This window comes from Ursus americanus, chromosome 1, assembly GCF_024610735.1.
Source record: "Ursus americanus isolate L20-20 chromosome 1, mUrsAme1.1.p, whole genome shotgun sequence".
Classification (NCBI taxonomy): domain Eukaryota; kingdom Metazoa; phylum Chordata; class Mammalia; order Carnivora; family Ursidae; genus Ursus; species Ursus americanus.
The window spans coordinates 18,175,907-18,200,115 of record NC_142127.1 but is presented as its reverse complement, the minus strand read 5'-3'; the positions used below and the strand labels follow the sequence as shown (position 1 = coordinate 18,200,115).

The window sequence follows — 24,209 nt, the reverse complement described above, 5'->3', positions numbered from 1 at the left end:
TGAGTGAGCATCTGTGCCAGAGTCTAATTAAACACCTGTTGCTCTTGAGTTGCAAAGTGAACCTGTAGTATGGGCTGGAAGCAAATCAGGCTCCAGGCAAGCTGTAGATGGCAGATACTCCCACTTTTTGGGTTTACAAGAAGTTTGGCTGTGCTTGGCTAGTAAATGGAAAAAGCTTTCTATAAAGCGTTTGAGCTAAACTGGACAATGGGGTGCTCAATATATCAGCTAAAACCACAGATTCTTTATCCAAACAAACATAATGTTCTATTTTCACTTATCTGACTGTAAGTATATTCATACTCAAAACTGTCTTTAATTGATTGGTATTAACTTTATGATAGAACAAAATGACATGAATCGTACTCACAGGAATCACTCCCACAGAGAAAGCGATGCTTTGTAAGACTTTTGTAAAATGAGCAGGTTTACTGTCTATCATCTTTTGCAAATTTAAAATTGAAATCTTCAAGACAGGTTAAGTCTTCTATACGAATACTCATTTAAAAAGGCGTTTTTAATTTACAAAAGACAAAATGGATCTATATTTGTAAACATTTATTCTCTTGAACTGAAAAAGGCTTGCATCAGCACACATTGTACAGCCTTGCAAATTACACAGAAATTGAAAAAAAGGTTCCTTGTTCATAAGTGCAATGAATCTTTGATGTCCAGTGATCCGCTGCAAACAATGAAAACAAATTTTAAACCACTTAAGAAGTTTCCAGCACTCATCAAATGCATTTCCTTAGGTGACAAAAAATCCACAAGGAGGGGAATGCAAATAAGTGGCATTTACTTATCAGAGGGACACTTATCAAAAAAAAAAAAGGAAGTATTTTCCTGCCTAAAATGATTCCTATTCCCCTTTGAATCTAAGTGGTTTGATTAAGAAGTGTTAAGAACATAATTTACTTTACACTTAATGTTCATACTACCTAAATGAATAAGGAAAGGACCCTACGAGGGAGCTCTGTGTTTTCTGAAAATTGTTTGTGTTTAGAGATACAGGGGAAGAGTAATCTTCTATTTGTGGGCTCTCCTTAGGCACCCTCCAGCCCCCCAAAAAGATAGTACATGGTTTTGACTTGGTTATTCCACTCCTGCATTCTTTTCCCCCCAAATTCTATGTTGGGTCACATTGTGCTGGCTGCAAAAAAGAAATACAGGTTGCAACTGGTTGTAATCATTTTGAAGAATAATTTGCTGTACAATAGAGCTTTGGATCTGATACAAGAATTCAGAAATATAAAACAAAATAACTATAAAAGTTAGGAGGCATTTGAACAGCATTTCCTCAGAAAAAGCTGCTAACTCTGTATCATTCCGATGTGGATTCCTACAGTCATTTGGGGTGAAATGTGTAATTTTCCCCCTTTGCTGGATCACTGGCCTGTCTTCAAAAGCTATAACGCCATGACCACACGTCCTAGGAGTCTCTATCATGTTAACAGAAGCTCCAAATACCAAGCCAATTAAAGATGGGTGAGGACAGGGGAATCATAAAGGCCAAGGGTCCAAGGTGGCTCTGTTACTGAGAACTTGCCCTTTCCAGAATGTGAAAGTCATAGTGCTTCTTGCTCGTTCTCAGCTTAAACTTGTTAACTGAGTTAATTTGTTTCTTCAATGCACTCTGTGCAGCTGAAATGGAGGGGAATGTGGCTAAGACGGTATATGTGGAGGCCAAGTCACTGGGTTTAGAGCGTTCAGGGTTGACAGTGTTGTCCCCGCTGCCACAGCAGAGGGGGTGACGACGCAGCTGGGGCTGGGATTGAGGGTCCCGGAGCCACCGGATCTTGGCGCCAATTTTAAAGAGTTCCCCAAAAAGCTTCTCGGCTTCCATGCGAGTTATTCCATCTGGTAGTTCAGTAATTTCCAAGACCTTCCCAACAACTAGAATGGAAAAGGTGTAGAATTAATAATCTGTTACCAAAAATGGTGGGCAAAAAGTACTGAAGACCCAAATATGACATAAGAAATGAACGGGATTTTGTGAAATCCTTCAAACCCACAAAACTATAATTATGGACATTTTTAAAATCATTCCTACTTACCTCTAAGGCAGGGGTGTAGAGCTAATAGCACTCAACTACCCATCTCAGTTTTTACTGACAGCTGTACATAGAAAACACAGCATTGTATAATGGATTCTCTAAGTTAGGCTGTTTCTCGAACTTCCCGTTCCCATTGTAAAATAAACGTAAGAGCACTTGGCATAACCACCCAAGGCTGTTGAGTGCATACTTGAAAGCCCTCTGCCACAGAAAGGCAGTTATTTGTTCATCAGACTATCTCTGCGTGGGTGTAAGGACTACTTCCTTTCTCCAAAACAGAGGCAAAGAGTGTCACTCTACCTGTTCCTTTCACACAGAACTTTTCCCTTTGGTCCCTTCATCCTTCCTAAATCCACCTGTACCTTACTGCACTACGAAATCTGAAATGAGATAATTAAAAGAAGGTATTTTAAAGGCCCTACATTGTAGATGGCATAGTTTCCTATAGAGTTGGGCAGGCCGTTAGGAAGTGGAAAGCCCATTTCTGTGGAACTGGTCAACACTTTGGAGAACCACACCCAACTGCCTCTCAGGGACATACCTGCTTCTCCCGCACCAAGGTCAGTGGATGCAGCTTTTTTAGCTTGCTTCCTTCCTCGGTTTCCATGCCTGTTGCCAGATTGACCCTGAAAACCACAAACAGATGAGAAATAAGGTTCACAGTGCTGAAAAATGTGACCGTAATGTTTAAACACTTAACACCTAAACGTACTCAGTCTGGGTTTTGTACTTCAGCAGAAAAAAATCCAATCCCAAGCCCCTGTGGTAATGGCATTTCTGTCCCTCACTATGACCAGTCACTTGTTGTCTTTCATAAGCAAGGGTGCTCTGATGCCCCAGCCACCCTTTGCTCCCCCTTTTGGAGAGCACTAGTACATGACTGCTCAGGCAAACAGCACACCACCTTCTCCCTTGTCTGCTCTCAGTAGGGCCAGACCCAGACGCAACGCAGCCAGACGACACTGATAAATCAACTGGCTAAGGCACAGAGGTCTCCCTTGTGCAGTGCCAGCAGGTGGGCCCAGAGCCCCTGCACTCTCTGCAACACATATATGATGTTCTGCCAACAAAGCCTAGGTCGTCAGGATGCTAGCTTTCACACCTGCTGGGTTGGAATGTGTCCGTGCAGAACAGCAGGAGGGTTGTACTGCAGAGGCTGGCCAAGTAATGGGTATCTGGCATCTCCTGAAAGTCAACAAAAAAACATTTTTACATTGTTCTCTGCTCAGTTATAAAAGTACTTCCCAAAGTTTTCTAAATTGTCCAAAATAGTTAAGATGACTAGGGAAAACACGTTTGGTAGAATAAAAAAAGTGTCGGTACTGACATATTTTTAAAAAGGATTAGAAGTTTCCATTTTCCCTTTAAAGAGCCGGGATAAACTTCTGAGAGGAATAGAGACTAATAACAGTGCCTATGAAGGAAGGTAAGTGGGGGGAACTGGGTGGAAAGGGGATAGGATGGAGAGAAAGTTCCCTAATTTATTTTAATATTCGATATGAAATCCTCCAAAATAACTGAAATACCCATTTCACCCACTTGAGATGCTAAAATCCACATTTTCTATGATGATTCAAAAGTGATATAACTTACATTTCAGGAGAAGGAAAAAACCCTGAAAAAACATTTAGCTCTCTATCTCTCCAAAGTCACTGCTTTTTTGTTTTTTTTTAATATTTTTAGTTTTTTTCTTTAGTAATTTCTATGCCCAATGTGGGGCTCAAACCCACAATCCCGACATCAAGAGTTGCATGTTCCACTGATTGAGCCAGGTCTCACTCCCCAAAGCCGCTATTAATCACTACAAATATATTCATGTATACATTTATATACATTCATTACAAACATTTTTTTTTTAAGTTCATTTATTTTGGAGCACCTGGGTGGCTCAGCTGGTTAAACATCTGACCCTTGATTTCAGCTCAGGTCATGACCTCAGGGTTGTGAGATCAAGCCCCACGTTGGGCTCCGTACTGTGTGTTGAGCCTGCTTAAGATTCTCTCTCCCTCAAGAGAGGAAAAAATAAAACAAGATGAAACCAGAGAGGGAGACTAACCATAAGAGACTCTTAATCATAGGAAACAAACTGAGGGTTGCTGGAGGGGAGGGGTAAAGGAGATGGGGTAACTGGGTGATGGACATTAAGGAGGACATGTGTTTTAATAAGCACTGGGTATTATATAAGACTGATGAATTATAGGCCTGTATCTCTGAAACAAATAATATATGTTAATTAACTGGATTTAAATTTAAAAAGTTAAAAAAAAGTAAAGATAATGCCACTGGGGAGAAAAAAAATTCTCTTTCCCCCTCTCTCTGCCCCTTCCCACCACCTCTGTCTCCCTCTCAAAAAAAAGAAAAAAAAAAAAGAAAAAGAAAAAGAAAAAGAAAAGAAAAAAAAAAGGAAAAAAGAAAAAAAGTTATTATTTTTTTTAATAATCTCTACACCCACTACGGGGCTTGAACTCATGACCCTGAGATCAAGAATTGTACGTTCTTTCAACTGAGCCAGCCAGGTTCCTGTTACAAAGATTTTTATAGTCTTAACAAATGGGTATGTTTAGACTTTAGGTTAGGTCTGCTCTTAAACACTCTTTAAAAGGGATTAATAAATGCTGATTGCAAAAACCTTGTCTTGGAGAATAATGTTTTCATTTATTAATATTCTCATTTTAGGGGTGCCTGGGTGGCTCAGTTGGTTAAGTGTCTGACTCTTGATTTGGGCTCAGGTCATGATTTCAGGGTCCTGGGATCAAGCTCTACATCAAGCTCCACACTTAGCAGGGAGTTTGCTTGAGGATTCTCTCTCCCTCTGCGCGCCCCCACCCCCGGTTTACACACATGCCCCCACCCCCGGTTCACACACATGCACTCCCCCTCTAAAATAAATAAATCTTAAAAAAAATGTCTCATTTTATTTTAACCATAAGTTCCCCAATTCAGTACATTCTGTATTTGGAGGGGGATTATGCATAGGTGCTAGAAAAGCACTTCAAAGAATCATATCCCTTCTCCTGAAAGCTTCCTAACAGAGAAAAGCAAGGTGTAGACTTCTCTCTACTCCACGGAGCTCTTTTCAGATGAACAGTGTGAAGGTGCTAGGGCAGCTCTCTGGCAGGACACGCCCATGGCACACTTGCTCCTTCCCAAGCACTATGTGAGGGGCCACTATGGTGGCTTAACACTGATACCAGAGAAGCATGAAATGCATAAGAAACAGCTGCAAGAAAGTCAGAGTTAAGTTTAGACCTAGGGAGCAGTATTCTTTTGAAATATGGAGATGAGCTGTAGATAACAGTAATCAAAGTCCCCTCCTTATAGGCCATGCTGTGTGCTCCTCTTGGGGCATTCATACCAGACCATGCATCCCAATATTACTATACTGCCATATACCGTTTACATTTATTATTTATAACATGTTTTATTTTTCTAGATTATTAAGGTATGTGGCTTTGTAGAAAATTTCGAAACAGAGAATTACAAAAGAGAAAATTAGAACCTCTCTGGTAATTCCATCCCTTCTAACATTTTGGTATGTATTTTTCAGTCTTTGTTCTACCTATATGTGCTCACACATGTGTACATATGTGTATTTTTAAAAAAAGATTTTATTTATTTATTTGAGAGAAGAGAGAAAGAGAGCAAGAGCACACAAGCAGGGGGAGGGGTAGGCAGAGGAAGAGGGAGAAGCAGGCTCCCCACTGAGCAGGGAGCCTGATGTGGGGCTCTATCCCAGGACCCTGGGATCATGACTTGAGCCAAGGGCAGATGCTTAACTGACTGAGCCACCCAGGTGCCCCTACATATGTGTATTTTATAAGTCTTTCCTTTTTTTTTTTTTTAAGATTTTATTTATTTATTTGAGAGAGAGAGAGCTTGAGTGGGCGGGGGTGGGGGGAGGGACAGAGGGAGAGGAAGAAGCACACTCTCTGTTGAGTAGGGATCTCCCTGAGATCGCGACCTGAGCTGAAGGCAGATGCTTAACCGACTGAGGCACCCAGGCGCCCCATAAGTCTTTAAAAAATTGAGATATAATTTACGTGAAATAAAATGCATATCTTTAGTGTTGGATTTGATGAATTCTAACAATTGTAAAAGTCCATGTAATCACAACCCAAAAAAAGACAATGAGCGTTTCCATCCCCTGAAAAGTTCCCTCAAGTTCCTTAACAGTCAATTCCATATCCCATCCACATCACTACCTGATTTCTAACATCATAGCTTAGTTTGGCTATAACTGGATTTTATTTAATTAGAATCATATAATAGGTCTTCTTTTTCTGTCTGACTTGTTTTTGCTTAACGTGACTCTGAAATTCATCGATGTTGTTGCAGGTCAGTTTGCTTTGTTCATTCAAATTGTTGAGTAGTATTTCATTTTAAGGATCCATTACAACTTGTTTATCTAATAGTCTTTGGTTGGTGGACACTGGGTCATGTCCACTTTGGGCAATTAAAATAAGGTTCTTATATATGTTGTTGTACATGTCTGCATAGATATGTTTTCATCTTTCTTGGGTAAATACCTAGGAGTGGAATTGCTGCATTGCCACGTAAGTGATTAACTTTGTAAAAAATTCAAATCTGTTTCTAAAGTGGTTTTAAAATTTTACTCTCTAGGGGTGCCTGGGTGGCTCAGTTGGTTAAGCGCCTGCCTTCAGCTCAGGTCATGATCTCAGGGTCCCGGAATTGAGTCCTGGACCAGGGTCCTTGCTCAGCAGGAAGCCTGCTTCTCTCTCTGCCTGCTGCTCCCCCGCACTTGTGCTCGTTTGCTCTCTCTCTGACAAATAAATAAATAAAACCTTTACAAAAAATTTTTTTTACAACTCTACACCAGTGTGCGAGAATTTTAGTTGCTCTGTAACTTCACCTACATTCATTGATGCTAATCTTTTTGATTATACCCATTCTGGGGGGGGTGAAGTGATATTTCATTCAGATTTTAATATTCCTTTCCCTAATGAATAATGAATGATATTGAGCACCTGTTCAAAGGCTTGCTGGACATTTGTATATCTTCTGTTTTGAAATGCCCACGTAACTTTTATTTTTAATTAAAAAAATTTTTTTAAATTAAGTAATCTCTATGCCCGACATGGGCCTCAAACTCACGACCCCAAGATTAAGAGTCTCATGCTCTACAGACTGAGCCAGCCAAGTGCTGCCTTTTTAAATTGAAGTATGGTTGACACACAATGTTACATTAGTTTCAGGTGTACAACACAGTGACCCCACAACTTATATGTTATGCTATGCTCGCCACAAGTGCAGCTACCATCTGGCACCATACAATGCCATTATAATACAACTGAGTATATTCCCCTATGCTGTACTCCCCATCCCTGTGACTTACTCATTCCATAACTGGAAGTTTGTATCTCCCACTCTTCTTTATGTAACCTGTTTTTTAAAAATCACTGTACTGTGAATACTTCTTCTAACGATTCTTTAAAACATGATTTGTGGATAACTACACAGTATTCCTTATATAGATATACTTAATCTAATCCTACTGATGGACATTAGGTTGATTTGCATTTTTCTGCTATAGGCCAAACTCTTCTGTGGATAAATCACTGTGTGCATTATCCTTTGGATAAATTCCAGAAAATAAAATTAATGTTTTCCATATTATTTTATAATCATCCATTTGTTGTTCCTCTAACTAGACTGAGGGTCAGTGAAGGTGAGGACTTCACCTTATTGATCTTTGTATGTTAAGGGCACAATGAGAACTCGGTAACTGTTGAATACACTTTTGAAAAACCTCTTGAGGGGCGCCTGGGTGGCACAGCGGTTAAGCGTCTGCCTTTGGCTCAGGGCGTGATCCCGGCGTTATGGGATCGAGCCCCACATCGGGCTCCTCTGCTGGGAGCCTGCTTCTCCCTCTCCCACTCCCTCTGCCTGTGTTCCCTCTCTCGCTGGCTGTCTCTCTTTCAAATAAATAAATAAAATTTAAAAAAAAAAAAAAAAAAAAAAAAAAAAAAAGAAAAACCTCTTGATATATACTATAATATAAAAACTAGAAATAAAAAACAAGTTTATAGCATTGGATATTACTACTATAAAGAAACGGAGTCTAAGGATAGTAAGTTATGGTCATTTTTAACTCTATCACATAAGTAATTATTGAATGGAAGTAGTTACTAAGATAGTAATTATTAACTAGTGATGAAACACTGAGATTAGGAGAGTAGACGGTAATAAACACATATGCCTGGGTGGAGGAGAAACTGCAGTCCTGTAGTGAACTGAAAGCAGTACCAAGGGAAATCACAAAGTGATTGGGAAGGGATGTCTTTTATCTTTAATTAAAAAAAAATTAATTTCAGTGTAGGTTAACATACAGTGTTTTAAGAGTTTCAGGTGTACAATAAAGTGATTCAACAGTTCCACTCAACAGCTAGGGGCGGGGATGCCCTACAATCCTCTGAGGCTGTGACTAGTTTTGTACACTTACCTTGCCCTGGAACGAAAGGTCTAGAAAACTGAGGTATGATGGAAAGGGGTGGTCCAGAGGAACGCACAGTTTTCAGGGTGGTCAGCTGAGCTGGTGCTGGCGACTGAGCTGGTGAAATAATGGGACTACTGAGTTGAGGGCTGTGCTGTAATCACATCAAAAAAATAGGTTAGCATTTTAGTCACACTCTTTACAGATTAACTTTTGGACAAATTATTTTTTTCTGATTACAAATACATATTTGTTATTAAAAAATTAAAACAGGAATTTATAATTTAAACTACCAAAGATAAACACTGGAACAGACTATTTCATATACATGCATACGTCTATATTTTACAAAAACTGAAGTAGACTATTCATCCTATTTTTGAATCTTGCTTTTATACCTGGACAGTAATATTATAGATACTTTTCCATGACAAAAAAATAAACGTTTATCTCATTCTTTTTGTCATGTTAACGGTTTATTTAAAATTTCATCCCTAAAGATTTTTAAAACAATTTTTAAACAATTCATCCCTAAAGAACAATTACCAAAAATAGTACAAAGAATTCTCAGTTTTCCCAAATGTTATTTTCTTATATTTTTATATAAATATCTCTCTGCATATTTTTAAATCTTTATATCTCTCTCTCTGTATATACTGTTATTTTTTTTCCAAATGATTTGGAATGGGTTGCTTACAATACCCCCATCCCAAAATAACTTAGTGTCTTTTTCCTAAAAACAAGGGTATTTTCTTATATAATTAACCAGAGCAGGGTCATCAAAATCTATATAAAGTGATTCTACTCTATGTGTTTAAGAACACTTGAAATAAAGATGTTTCTAAGAAAAGTCCTTGGAAAAAAAAAAGAATTATCAAAATCAGGCAATTAACAATATAACAATATTATATAATCTATAGAGTTTATTCAAATTTCACCAATTGTCCCATTAACATACTTTATAACAAAAAAAGAAAGAAAAAAAAATCTCCCCTTCTAGTTCAGAATCAAAAGGTGCATTTAGTTGTCACGTCTCCTTCATCTTTTTTTTTTTTTTTTTTTTTTTTAAGTAGCATGGGGCTTGAACTCACAAGCCTGAGATCAAGACCTGAGCTGAAATCAAGAGTTGGATGCTTAACCGACTGAGACACCCAGGTCCTCCTTTTTATTTTAAACTGGGAACACAGCCTTACTCTTTTTTCTCTCTCATGACTTTGATATTTTTGAAGATCAGTTTTTGAAGGTCATTTTGAAGATCAGTTATTGTGTAGAATGTCCCTCAATTTGGGTTTGCCTGCTGCTTCCTCATGCCCAAATTCACAATGTACATTTGGGTAAGGACTACTAGAGAAGGGATATTGTGTCCAGCTCAATGCATCATGAGAAAGAACCTGAGGTCCATGTGTTAACACAGTCCTGGTGATGTTTATTTCCATCACTTGGTTAAGATGGTATCTACCAGGTTTCTTTGTTGTGAAGTTACTATTTTTTCTTTTCTCTTTATAAGTGTCTTAGGGGGAGAGCATATTATCTGTAAAGGGAGAATTTTACTTCTTCCTTTCCAATTTGGATGCCTTTTATTTCTTTTTCTTGTCTAACTGCTCTAGGCAGGACTGCCAGTACAATGTTGGCTGATATGTACCTTTTAAAAATCTACTGAGATTTAACTTGTTGCATAACATATAGATGGTCTATCCAAGAATATGTCCCATGCACACAGGAAGAATGTGTATGCTGCTGTTGTCAGGGAGAGTGCTCTCTATACCTCTGCTGGATCTAGTTGGTTTGCTGTGTTTAAGCTCTCCATTTCCTTACTTAACACTTGCCTGGTTGTTGTATCCCTTATTGAGAGTAGGGCGTTAGAGTTGCCAACTATTATGTGATGGTCTGCTATCAGGTAAGTAATTATTAGGTTCATATAATCAGGTTTATACCTATTATAACTTCTTGCTGTATTGAACTTTTGTATCGTGAAATTTTTTTTGATCTAGTCTTACTTTAATATTAGCAATAACAACCCCTATTCTCTTTTGGTTACTATTTTCATGAAATATCTTTTTGCCTCCTTTCATTTTCAATTCATTTGTGTCTTTGGACCTAAAGTGAGTCTTGTAGACAGCATACAGTTAGATAAGGTGTTTTTATCCATTCTGCCAATCTCTGTCTTTACAGTTAAAATAACTACTGATAAAGAGGGACTTATCTTTGTCATTTTGCTGTTTTCTATATGCTTTCCAGCTCCTTCCCACCCTTCGTTTCCTGCATTACTGTCTTCTTTTGTGTTTACTCCATTTTTTGTAGTAAAATGTTTAAATTCCTTTCTCATTTCCTTTTGTATATATTCCCATGTTTTTTTGTTTTTTTTTTTTGGGGGGGTGGGGTGGGGTGGTTTACCTTGGGTATTACACCTAACACCCTAAGGTTATAACACTAATTTGAATTTATACCAGTCTAACTTCAATACTATACAAAAACTCTGCTCTTTACGGGTCTGTCCCTACCCCTTTCGGTTGCTCATGTCATAAAATTACATCTTTATACATTGTGTGCCCCAAAGTGCATTAGTCTCTTAAATTTTGTAGAAAGCAAAAAGTAGAGTTATAGACCATTGGTACAATACGACCAGTTTTTATAATTGCTCATGTGTTTAACTTGAGAACTTTATTTCTAGATATAGCTTTGTCTTACTGTCTACTGTTCTATTTCACTCTGCAGGACCCCTTTGAGAATTTCTTGCAGGATAGGTCTCAGCTTTTGTTTATCTGGGGACTTTAATTTCTACCTCACTTTAAAGGGCAGTTTTGCCAGATACAGGATTCTTGGTTAACATTTTTTTTTTCCTTTTAACACTTTGAATATACTGGCCTGCTGCCTCTGGCCTCGTTTCTTTCTTTCTTTCTTTTTTTTTTTTTTTAAAGATTTTATTTATTTATTTGACAGAGATAGAGACAGCCAGCGAGAGAGGGAACACAAGCAGGGGGAGTGGGAGAGGAAGAAGCAGGCTCATAGCGGAGGAGCCTGATGTGGGGCTCGATCCCAGAACGCTGGGATCACGCCCTGAGCCGAAGGCAGACGCTTAACCGCTGTGCCACCCAGGCACCCCTGGCCTCCAGTTTCTGATGAGAAATCTGCCGATAATCTTTTTGAGGATCTTTTATATGTGTCAAGTTGTTTCTTTTCCCGCTGCTTTTAATATTCTGTCTTTATCTTTTGAGACTGATTATATTATGTTTCAGTGTGGGTATTTTGGGAGTTCTTACCTGCCGCTTGATGTTTATATTCATGTCTTTTACCAAATTTGGTAAGTTTTCAACCGTTATTTCTGCAAATATTTTCTCTTCTCCTTTTGGGACAACTGCAATGTGTATGTTGGTCAACTTGATGGTGTCCCACAGGTCCCTTAGGCTCTGTTCACTTTCATTCATTCTTTTTTCTGTCTGTTCCTCAGACTTGATCATTTCCACTAACCTGTCTTCAAGTTCTCTGATTCTCTCTTCAGCCTGCTTGCATCTACCACTGAATTCTTCCAGTGAACTTTTCATTTCAGTTATTATATTTTCAGCTCCAGAATTTTTTTCTGGCTTCTTTTTAGGTTTTCTGTCTCTTTACTGATATTTCCATTTTGTTCATACATTGTTTTCTTGTCTTTCTCCATATCTTCCTGTAGTTCTTTGAGCTACAAGAAGACAGCTATTTTAAGGTCTTTGTCTAGGAGGTCTGTCATCAGGTCTTTTTCAGGGACAATTTTATGTTGACTTATTTTTTCTTCCCTTGAATGGGCCATACTGTCCTGTTTCTTCACATGTCTTGTAACTCTTTGTTGAGAATTGGACATTTGGATCTAACAATATGGTAACTGGAAATCAGATTCTCCCCCCTCTTCTTCCCAGGGCTTGTTGTGTTTTGTTACTATTGTTATGGTTTTTGTTTGACTTTTGCAGGCTGTCTCTGTGCCAAAGATTGGCCTGAGGTAAACCTTGAGGTCTTCTCAGAGTTTGGCCCGTGTCTTTTCCTGTGCATGTGCCCTATATATTCAGGTGCTTTTGAAATGTCCTAGTCCTTACTGTGTGGCTCCCAAAACGGACTCAAAGAGAACAATGAAGGGAAGAAATACAGGGTTCTGGCCCTTTAAGTCCCCTCGAAGTGTCAGGGGGAAGAGATTTGCAACAATGTGGGCAGGTGCAACAACAATGGTTACTGCCCTTTTGTCTACACCTCTATGATCAGAAGCAGAGACCCATGATGAGAACACAAATCCTTTGTATTTGGAGGACAGGATCCTTTTTGGCCACCCTGGCTCCTGTAAGCAGCTCTAGTAACAACGTGCAGAGTTGCCTGTCAGGGGGTGGAGGTAAGGATAGGTAGCGGCTACTGGGCTAAAAGCCCACTTTGACTGAATTCAATTGCAATTTACCACCCAAGCTTTTCTCTGGCAGTTGCAAGCCTTCAACAGATTCTAGAGCTCCAAAACTGTTTATATCAGACAGATTCTGCCAGTGCAATTACTTCCAGGTGGAGAGATAGACTCCTGATGCTTCTACTCTGCCATTTTCCTAGAACCCTCTCTCCTCCAATGATGATTCTTGCCTGGTGGTTTGCAGGTGGCGATTTTCTAATTCTATCATTATTTCTATTATTTACAGTTCACATTTTACTCTAAAGAAGAGCTTCACTTTTCCCCCATTCATTCCTTTATATCAGTACGGACTCATGGATTCTATTTTATTTAATGGGTGATCATTCATTTCTTATTTTATTTCCAAAGTATTTAAGCCTGGCCCTGTGTCCGTTGACACATCTCCATCATCCTTTAAGTACTTCATTAATTTCTGGCACAGCAACATGTTCCAGAATAATCTTGTACTTTTCCCTGAATGAACTCTGGCAACAGTCATTTCACTAAGGAGCCCTGGTTGCTTTTGGTGGAGAATGGTATTTAAAAACTACCTTTGGGTAATAGGTGTATCCCATTCTTTTTAGTACATACACTTAAGATATTTTCCTAAATGGTATACTAATTTATTTAATCAGTTATCCACTGTTGAATATCAAGATATTTTTAGCTTTTCAAGGTCACAACAAGTAAGAAAGAAATACCCGTGTACACATATTCTTGTGTTCTTGTTCCACAATTTTTACTGGATAAAGTTCTAGAAGTAAATTTGTGGATCAAAGGCTATGTAACTTCTAAGTTAAATTTAAAAAAAATTGAGTACAGTTGACAGTTCAACATTAGTTTCAGGTGTACAAAACAGTGATTCAACTTCTCTATACATTATGCTATACTCACCACAAGTACAGCTACCATCTGTCACCATATAATGCTACTACAATTATCACTGACTATATTCCTTATGCTGAACGTTTCATCTCCATGACTTATGCATTCCATATGAATGTATCGCCTGTATCTCCCACTCCCCTTCATCTATTATCTCTATCTCCTCATCCCCCCATCCCTGGCAACCATCAGTTTGTTCTATGTATTTATAGGCCTGGCTCTACTTTCTGTTTATTCATTTGTTTTTTAGGTTCCACATATGAGTGAAATCATATGGTATTTGTCTTTCTCAGTCTGACTTATTTCACTTAGCATAATACTCTCTAGGTCCATCCACGTTGTTGCAAATGGCAAGATCTCGTTCTTTTTTTTTATGGCTGAGTAATATTCCATTGTTTATATACCACATCTTCCTTATCCATTCGTCTATCAATGTACACTTAGGTTGCGGCCATATCTTGACTATTGTAAACAATGCTTAGGGCTGCTTAAATTTTTTTGAATTAGTGTTCCCATTTTCCTTGGATAAATACCCGGTAGAATTATTAAATCACATGGTATTTCTATTTTTAATTTTTTGAGGAAAGCCCATACTGTTTTCCATAGTGGCTATACCAGTCTGCATTCCCACCAACAGTGCATGAGGGTTCCTTTTCCTCCACATCCTCACCAACACTTGCTATTTCTTGTCTTTTTGATTTTAGCCATTCTGACAGGTGTAAGGTGATATCTCATTGTGGTTTTGATTTGCATTTCCCCGATGAGTGATACTGAACATCTTTTCATGTATCTGTTGGCCATCTGTATGTCTTCTTTGGAAAAATATCTTCTGCCAGGAAGTCTTCTGCCCAATATTTAATTGGATTGTTTGTGGTTTTGGTGTTGAATTGCTGTGTGCCTTCTACATTTTCAAAAATGTCATTAAACTGCCTCCAAGAAGAGTTCCACTAATCTGTAGTACCATCAAGAATGTACAAGAGGGTTTGTAACTGGACATCTCTGCCAACACTGCAAATTTTAGTCTTCCTAAATTTTCCCAATAAAGATAAAAATACTTTTATATTTTCATCTGATTAATGGTCATTGGCCATTTAGTTTGTGAGCTAGCCTATAAATGATCTTTGGCCTTTTTATTCTACTATATTTTGTCATGTGCATTGAAATATTTATTCAGTTCCTTTTTAAAAAATATTTACTTATTCATTAATATTTTCTTTCAGGATTTTGTTTTAGTTTTTTAAAGTAATCTCTACACCCAATGTACATGAACATAATGAACTTCCATGGACCCATCACCCAGCTTTGATTGTGTTTTACCGTGCTTTGTTCCCCCTAAAGAATTTTAAGCAAATCTCAGATATCACAGCATTTCATTTGCAAATATTTTAAGATATAAATATTTTAAAAATATTTTTATCTAACAGACAATTATTATTTTTTTAAAAGTAGGCTCCACATCCGCTGTGGAGCACAGTGTGAGGCTTGAACTCATGACTCTGAGAACAAGACCTGAGATCAAGAGTCAGACACCCGACCGACTGAGCCATCCAGGCACCCCAGGAACTATTATTTTTTAAAAAAAATCATGATTCTTACACTAACAAAATTAACGTATTTAGATATCCTCTCTATGCTGAAGAATGTCTTTTGAGTGTTCAATATCTAAGGAAGATCTGCATGTTGTATCTGATTATAACAACTGAGTATCTTTTAATCTATGGAACACTCAGCCTTCATTTCAAAATGCTATTTTTTTTTTTAAAGAAACGAGGCCAATTTGTCCAGTAAAATAGTCCATGGTATAAGTTGTTTTTTTCCTCTTCCTTTATTTTCTGTAAATTAATAGCTAGATTTGGAGGCTTGGTTAGATTCAGGCTGTGTTTTTGATAAGAGTACATTATAGGTGATGCTGTGTACTTTCTTCTACACTACATTAGGAGACAAATAATATTTGGTTGACCCACTTTCAGTGATCTTATAATTGATCAGTTGCTTCAAGTGTTGTCTGCCTAATCTATCCATTTTAAATTCCCCCATAAACCTTTTCCTAATGTTCCTGACATGTGCTGGTGATTTTCTTTGATCCATTATTGTAGTGAGATTCCAAAGTGTGATTTTTATATTCCACCATTGCTTTTATATTTATTAACTGTATTTCTTCTACAATAAGGAGTGTTCTCTCATCAACCTTCTGGTTGCACTAACAGTTCATATGGAAAATGTAGGAAAACTACTTAATTTTTTTAATCAAATTTTAGATCTAGTACATCTTCTGATTTTTTTAAATTAAAAATATTTGAATATGCAAAAGTTGAAAAATAATATTTACATATTGAAAGAAATAGTGTGGATATAGACGATGTTCAAACTTCTTTATTAATATGAGAAGATTTCAAATTCAAAGTCAAGCCTCAAATGTAGAAAGTTTTAAAATTATAATAAACAAAAGAAGCATCTTACCTGGACAATATTGTCTACATTGCTAAATTCCACACACTTCTGCCCTCTCTGGTGATCACAGTAATATTTGTTTTGTTTCCACTGTGGGGGTGAGTGGGCGCGAGATTGTGGATTGTTTGGTACATTGAGCTGCATCATCACCATTCCTCCACCAGGGGGCGGAGGTGGCACAGCTGGAAATCAGAGTTGGGACACTGCAATCAGTCACTTTACCAACTAGCTGGTATCCTTAAACGTTAAGAAAATGCCAATAATTTTACACTCTGAACAAAACTTTACTATCATATACGCGAGCCAGATTTAAGCCCTAGAGCTTCATGCTACAAGCACTGTATGTTTAAAAAGGCATTAAAATGGAACTCTGTAGGCCTAAACATCTTACCCTAAAAATAAGTTACTGAGGAAAGTCCAATTATCTACTACAGGACCTAGTAGAGAGTAGCATAATTGAGACATTATCTATAAAAGTGATTAATTTAAAAAATAATTTAAAAATTGGCATTAAATAGAGAAGAAAAAGTTTGGGATATGGGAATCAGAAAGCACAATTTTAGTACTCTGGAAAAAATCATTTAACCTCTTTTATTACATGTTCTCATCTGTAAAGGGCAGCAAAGACCTCCTTGGCTAACTTTAAAAAGTTGTAATGATCATATGCATGCACAAACACTTGTTAACTGTATAGCAGAAATAAGTGGACTATTATACCTGTGTCCTTATCTGACTTATTTTTCTTGTGTACTAGTCTGCAGCACTACTAGTATTAGGCATGTATGTTGCCTGCCGCCCACCCCTTCAGCATAAGGTAAGGTAGGATTCTTACACCTTGAGGGCCACAGTTTGCACTGCAGTAACCCAAATGGTAGTTTCCAGTTTCCTAGAAATAGAGCCAGCCTGGTTGGCTAGGCAAACCACAGAGGGCTGACCACTTAGGGACACCTCAAAGTTCTCCTCATTGACAGCAGCCTATGCTGGATGCACGCTCTTAGTCATTTATTTGATAATCATTTACTATTTCTCTGTTTCTCAGAGATTTACATACGTCAAGAAATCATTATAATAAAATATGGTATCATGATAGAGGATTGTTTAAGACACTATGGAAGCCAAAAAAAGAAGCAACAAACTCTATTTTAAGTACTGGGAAGTCTTTCCACAAGAGGTGATTTTTAAGTCAAACTTTAAGGACAACAGCATTTTGGCAAATAATGGTAGATGGGCATTCCTGGCAGAGGGAGGAACAGGTACAAAAGTGTCTTTGGCATGAAAAAGCATGATACTTTCTCAAAACACAGTTTTGTTTGACTTGAACAGGAAACTATAAATAGGAGGCTTACTTGCTAGGGAGTTTAGATGGAGAATCCATGCACATTCCTGATTCAGAGGAATGATATAAAGAGACTTATGTTTCAGGAAAGTATTTCTTAAACAGTGTGTGTCTGTGTGCGCGCGCGCGTTGGGGAGGAGGAAAGTTGGGTGTGGGGGAAACATGAAATAAGCAAAATACTCAGGAGATAGCTGCAAATAAGATGTGAAAAGACCGACAAAGAACGGCGGCAGTGGGGAAGGAAAGAAGGCATGAGATTTGAGGGAATGGTGGGGGCACAAATGTGAAAGGAGAGAAGAAAAGAGAGGTGATTACGACTTTGAAAACTTTTTGGTCCCTAGAGGGAAGGTGAGGTGAGGGATGCAGAAAGAGAAAGAAGTACTAAATCTAAAGTGCCTCTGACACAACCGGTAGGGGCCCAATAGGCAGCTGGCTATCTGGCTTCTTCTCAGCCAAAAGGAAATTTGAGAGGCACTGGCAAAAAACAGTTATTGAAGTCTAGGAGGTGGATGCGTCACCTAGGAAGAGCATGAAGAGTAAGGAGATGATCCCAGAGAACATCAGTGTTTCTGAGGTGGGGAAGAAAGGAGAGTCTGAGGAAGAGAAACAGGACAGTAGTGTGGGAGTAGTAACAGTAGAAAAGGAAGGATCGGACGGGAACGGTTAGCTCTGAATTTGCAAGGCACCCTAAATATCTTGGGTATATCTCAGCACATAACAAGTTAAAAACCGTGTTCTAGAAATGCCTAAGGAACCTAATTTCTCAAATGGACAAACCATTACCTATTTTTCCAATTATATTCATACCTGCACACTGGTGGCTTTGAAGCTGCTGGGAATTGCATGGTGAAGTAGTTCGAGGAAACTGTACTTGTTCTGATCCTGGATGTGGCAAGTAACCTACTGATGAGCTATGGGGGAAAAATCAGACAATCATAAAAACACAGCATAGTGAGATGGAGATGACTGTGAAGATTCTTTGAACAATCCTACAAATTTATTTAAATGAAATTATTTTTCAAATTGGTTAGGAGTAAAAATAAAATCTACCTCTATTCTCTATGAGTTATAAACAATTACTTTTTGGATAAAAATCTCTTTATGTTTATGACAATAATACTGATTTTTTAAAACCAGGAAAAAACCACTCCTAATTTCATTGTTCTTACTCCTTTACAACTTATTCTAAATATGACTTTTTAATTATCCAAATAATTATTTTAAAAAGAAAGATAACTCACTAACTTTACAAAATGAAAAAGTAATTTATTTGGATCTTACTAAGATATTTTTTTAAAAAAGAGAATATGCAGTTTGATAACAATGAGACTCAGAGAAAAAGGTTTTATTGCCTTTTTAAAAAAAGATTTTATTTATTTGTCAGAGAGCGAGTAAGCGAGTGCACAAGCAGAGGGAGTGGCAGAGGGAGAAGCAGGCTTCCCACTGAGCAAGGAGCCTGACCTGGGGTTTCGTTCCAGGACCCTGAGATCATGACCTGAGCAAAACGCAGACCCTTACCCAAATGAGCCATCCAGGCGCCACTGTTTTAATTGCTTAAAATATGTACTAAGAATAAAGGAAATAGTAAAACATAATTCTGACACATTCTAACATAAATATTGACAAAATCATAGGCTGTTAGTATAAAACTATTCAGTTTTTCCTGTATTTTTAAAATTTTATTTATTTGAGAGACAGAGAGTGAGACGGAACGGAGGGGAGGAGCAGAGGGAGAGGGAGAAACAGATTACCTGCTCAGCAGGGAGCCCCACGTGGGCTTCGATCCCAGGACCCTGGGACCATGACCTGAGCTGAAGGCTCAGATTGAGCCATTCAGGCGCTCCTTTCCTTTATTTTTTAAGTTAATCCTTGAGACTCAAACTAATATGGGATTGGCCACAATACGTCTTTAAAGTTTTCCCGTTTAGCCCAGTCTTTGAGGAAAATAGTTTCAAATAAGAGAGTGATACTATTAGTTCTGAGAATTCTCAAGTAATCAGAATCTTTTTTTTTTTTTCTTTTAGTAATCTCTATACCAAACATGGGGCTTGAACTCATAACTCCAATATTAAGAGTTGCATGCTCCACTGACTGAGCCAGCCAGGTGCCCCTCAAGTAACAGAAAGAGTATTTTTTTTTTTTTAAGATTTTATTTATTTATTTGACAGAGAGAGAGAGAGTCAGTGAGAGAGGGAACAAAAGCAGGGGGAGTGGGAGAGGAAGAAGCAGGCTCCCAGCAGAGCATGGAGCCTGATGCGGGGCTCAATCCCAGGACTCTGGGATCACGCCCTGAGCCAAAGGCAGATGCTTAATGACTGAGCCACCCAGGCGGTCCAGAAAGAGGACTTTAAAAAGCAAAACACCAGGCCTAGTTCTTGAAGAAGTTCATACACTACCACTGAACAGGAAAATAAAACATCAATCCCATGAATCCATTTGGTCCCAAGCTTCCTGAAAACCATGAATGTAAATTAAAACTAGTAATATCAACTTTCAAAGGTATTAGAGTACATTGCAACAAAAATCGGCCTTGCCGCTGACACCAATTGTTTTGCTCTATTTTTTAGGAGCTGTCCCTTCCCATTCTATGGTACAGCCAAGTCAAACTGCTGCAAAACGGCCTCTCCAGGATCAGCAGAGATTGATACATGACCTAAGTATCCAAAAGGTTTCTTCTTCTGGGTTTTCTATGTTCATCTTATTTCTACAGTGTTCTACAATAATTCATGGGTAAAAATTCCTCTTCCCTCTAGTTTTTTTTTTTTTTTGCATTCTTACTGTATTTTGGAATCAAAGCCATGATGGAAGAAATGATAAACACATTATGTATTTTTAAAATCAGAAACCTACTGTAGTCTACCAAAGTATGAAGAATTTTAAGAAATTAAAAAAAAAGTCCTATAACCCTTGATGAATGCTTACAACTGTCCTTTTAAGGGGTACTTCTGATGCCTCTTGGATTAGATCATGGTAATGTATTCAATACACTGTGAGTGGAAATTAATTCTTGTTATTAAGATATACTCACTGGATATTCTTGCAGATTCAAGCGATGTTACACTGCTATCTATTTTAATGGCTTTTGACATTTAATACTTGATACAGTGGAAAGCACTGTGGATTTGGGTATCAGGAGGCAGCATGGGGTTGAGTTCAAACTCCATTTATTTGTAGTATGACTTTGAACTTGAGCTCTTTCATCAATAAGTGTGTGATTAACACTTACCTTACCAAACTATGAGGAAAGACTTGACCAAATAATTCAAAATACAAATAGTCAAATTAAAAGTGTACATCTTCATTAGTGATCAAAAAACCGAATTAAAATGAGATAGAGGGTTAAGATGGCGGAGGAGTAGGGGACCCCTTTTTCAGCTGGTCCCCTGAGTCGAGTTGGATAGGTACCAGACCAGCCAGAACATCCACGGAATCAGCCTGAGACGCAGGAAGATACATCTGGATCTCTACAAATGAACCTCTCCAGCGCTGAGTATTGAGGTACGAAGCAGGGAGCCGTGAAACCCCGCACAGATATCAGAAGATAAATGGAAGGGGGAGGGAGCCGCCGCCTTCGGGCGCGGGAAGCAGCAGCCACCTGCACAGGGGAGCGGGCGGACTCATGGACCGGCACCTGCGAGAGAGCAGACTGAGACCGGTGAGCCGGGAGCGCGCGCCACCAGACTTCTCACGGAACTCCGGTGCGCTCACTGGATCCAGACTGAGACCGGGAGCTCCGGGAGCGCACGGGGTGGCTGGCGGTGTTAGAAACACAAAGGACAGAGATGTGCCGGCCTGGAAGTGAGGGCTGGGACGCCGGGTGTGGGGCGCACATCCCGGGATGCTGCAGGGTTGAGCAGTACCAACAGTAACAGAGTTAAAGTGGCCAGAACAACAGTGGAGAACGGTCGGCGATCCCCTCTGTTCTGTGACAGAGGCTGAGATTCGGCTACTGCTGCTCTGACTCCCAGAAGAGGCACAGCAAACCGCCAGGGAAAGCCGCCAGAGAACAAAAGCCTGGAAAGACCGGCTCACAGGGTGCCCATCCCCATCCCCCCTCGCAGGGGACACGGAGACTCTACCCAAACAGGGTTGCCTGAGTATCGGCGCGGCAGGCCCCTGCCCCAGAAGGCAGGCTGAAAAATCAAGAAGCTCACATCCCTAAGATCCCCATAAAACAAGGGCACGCGGCCTGGGTCCCGGTCAATAATTTGGGCTCTGGACAACCCTGCAACCTCTCCTCATCAGAATGACGAGAAGGAGAAATCCCCTGCAGCAAAGACAAGACAATGAGTCTGTGGCCTCTGCCACAGAACTAATGGATATGGATGTAACCAAATTATCAGAAATGGAATTCAGAGTAACAATGGTCAAGATGATGTGTAGACTTGAAAAAAGTATTAATGAAAATGTAATGAGAATATAGAATCTCTAAGGGCGGAAATGAGAGCGAATCTGGCAGAAATTAAAAATTCTATGAGTCAAATGCAGGCAAAACTAGAGGCTCTGATGGCCAGGGTAAATGAGGCAGAGGAACGTATTAGCGAATTGGAGGATGGGTTAGTAGAAGAAAAAGCGAAAACAGAAGCTGGACTTAAAAAAATCCACACCCACGAATGTAGGTTACGGGAGATTACTGGCTCAATGAAACGATCCAATGTCAGAATCACCGGCATCCCCGAGGGGGTGGAGAAAAACAGAGGTCTAGAAGAGATATTTGAACAAATTCTAGCTGAAAACTTCCCTAATCTAGCAAGGGAAACAAACATTCGTGTCCAAGAGGCAGAGAGGACCCCTCCCAAGCTCAACCATGACAAACCTACGCCACGTCACGTCATAGTGCATTTCACAAATATTAGATCCAAGGATACAGTATTGAAAGCGGCCAGGGCAAAGAAATTTCTCACGTACCAAGGGAAAGGTATCAGAATTATGTCAGATCTGTCTACACAGACCTGGAATGAGAGAAAGGGTTAGGGGGTCATTTTTAAAGCTCTTTCAGAGAAAAACATGCAGCCAAGGATCCTTTATCCAGCAAGGCTGTCATTTAGAATGGATGGAGAAATAAAGACCTTCCAGAATCACCAGTCATTAACCAATTTTGTAACCATGAAACCAGCCCTACAGGAGATATTAAGGGGGGTTCTATAAAGGTAAAAAGGCCCCAAGAGTGATACAGAACAGAAAGTCACAACCGATACAAACAAAGACTTTACTGGCAACATGGCATCATTAAAATCATATCTCTCAGTATTCAGTCTCAATGTGAATGGCTTAAATGCTCCCATAAAATGCCACAGGGTTGCAGATTGGATAAAAAGAAATGGCCCATCCATTTGCTGTCTACAAGAGACTCATTTTGAACCCGAAGATACATTCAGACTGAAAGTAAAGGGATGGAGTATCATCTTTGACACAAATGGACCTCAAAAGAAAGCTGGGGTAGCAATTCTCATATCAGATAAATTGGATTTTAAACTAAAGACTATAGTTAGAGATACAGAAGGGCACTATATTATTCTTAAAGGATGTATCCAACAAGTGGATATGACAATTATAAATATATATGCCCCCGCCAGGGCAGCAGCAAGATACACAAGCCAACTCTTAACCAGAATAAAGAGACATATAGATAAAAATACATTAATAGTAGGGGACCTCAACACTCCACTATCAGAAATAGACAGAACACCCTGGCAAAGACTAACCAAAGAATCAAAGGCTTTCAATGCCATACTCGACGAGTTGGACCTCATAGATATATATAGAACACTACACCCCAGAACCAAAGAATACTCATTCTACTCTAATGCCCATGGAACATTCTCAAGAATAGACCATGTTCTGGGACACAAAACAGGTCTCAACCAATACCAAAAGACTGAAATTATTCCCTGCATATTCTCAGACCACAAAGCTCTGAAATTGGAACTCAACCACAAGGAAAAATTTGGAAGAAACTCAAACACTTGGAGACTAAGAACCATTCTGCTCAGGAATGACTCGATAAACCAGGAAATCAAAAATCAATTTAAACAATTTATGGAGACCAACGAGAATGAAAACACAATGGTCCAAAACCTATGGGATACTGCAAAGGCAGTCCTAAGGGGGAAATACACAGCCATCCAAGCCTCACTCAAAACAATAGAAAAATCTAAAATGCAGTTTTTATATTCTCACCTCAAGAAGCTGGAACAGCAACAGAGGGACAGGCCTAATCCACACAAGAGGAAGCAGTTGACCAAGATTAGAGCAGAAATCAACGAATTAGAAACCAGGAGTACAGTAGAGCAGATCAACAGAACTAGAAGCTGGTTCTTTGAGAGAATTAATAAAATTGACAGACCTCTGGCAAGACTTATCCAAAAGAACAGAGAAAGGACCCAAATTAATAATATTATGACGGAAAAAGGAGTGGTCACAACCAACAACGATGAAATTGGAAGGATTATTAGAAACTTTTATCAACAGCTTTATGCCAATAAATTAAGCAATATGGAAGAGATGGAGGCCTCCCTAGAAACCCATAAACTACCAAGACTGAAACAGGAAGAAAAAAAAAAAAAGAAAAAAGAAAAAAACTGGAAACATCTGAGATGCCTCAAATGATAAGTGAGTGAGCAAACTATGGTACAT

General features: G+C 38.9%; 1 protein-coding gene and 1 long non-coding RNA gene across 12 annotated transcripts in view; both read right to left on the bottom strand.

Moving 5' to 3' along the window:
* Window positions 1–543: 543 nt before the first annotated feature.
* R3HDM1 (R3H domain containing 1) overlaps window positions 544–24,209 on the bottom strand; it is a 134,098-nt gene continuing 110,432 nt past the window's right edge. For all 11 annotated transcript variants that reach the window (XM_087858476.1, XM_087858211.1, XM_045782907.2 and 8 more), the window contains 6 exons: window positions 18,381–18,484; window positions 16,247–16,419; window positions 8,515–8,659; window positions 3,157–3,239; window positions 2,596–2,680; window positions 544–1,893 (listed from right to left, as the gene is read on the bottom strand). In XM_087858476.1, coding sequence (XP_087714602.1) covers window positions 1,532–1,893; window positions 2,596–2,680; window positions 3,157–3,239; window positions 8,515–8,659; window positions 16,247–16,419; window positions 18,381–18,484 — 952 coding nt within the window. In that variant the 3' untranslated portion in view covers window positions 544–1,531. The remainder of the gene's footprint in view (window positions 1,894–2,595; window positions 2,681–3,156; window positions 3,240–8,514; window positions 8,660–16,246; window positions 16,420–18,380; window positions 18,485–24,209) is intronic.
* On the bottom strand, window positions 5,878–8,505 carry LOC148110717 (uncharacterized). Its single transcript, XR_015722758.1, has 2 exons — window positions 8,050–8,505; window positions 5,878–7,821 (listed from the first exon to the last, which is right to left on the bottom strand). It is a non-coding gene; the product is annotated as an uncharacterized LOC148110717 (long non-coding RNA).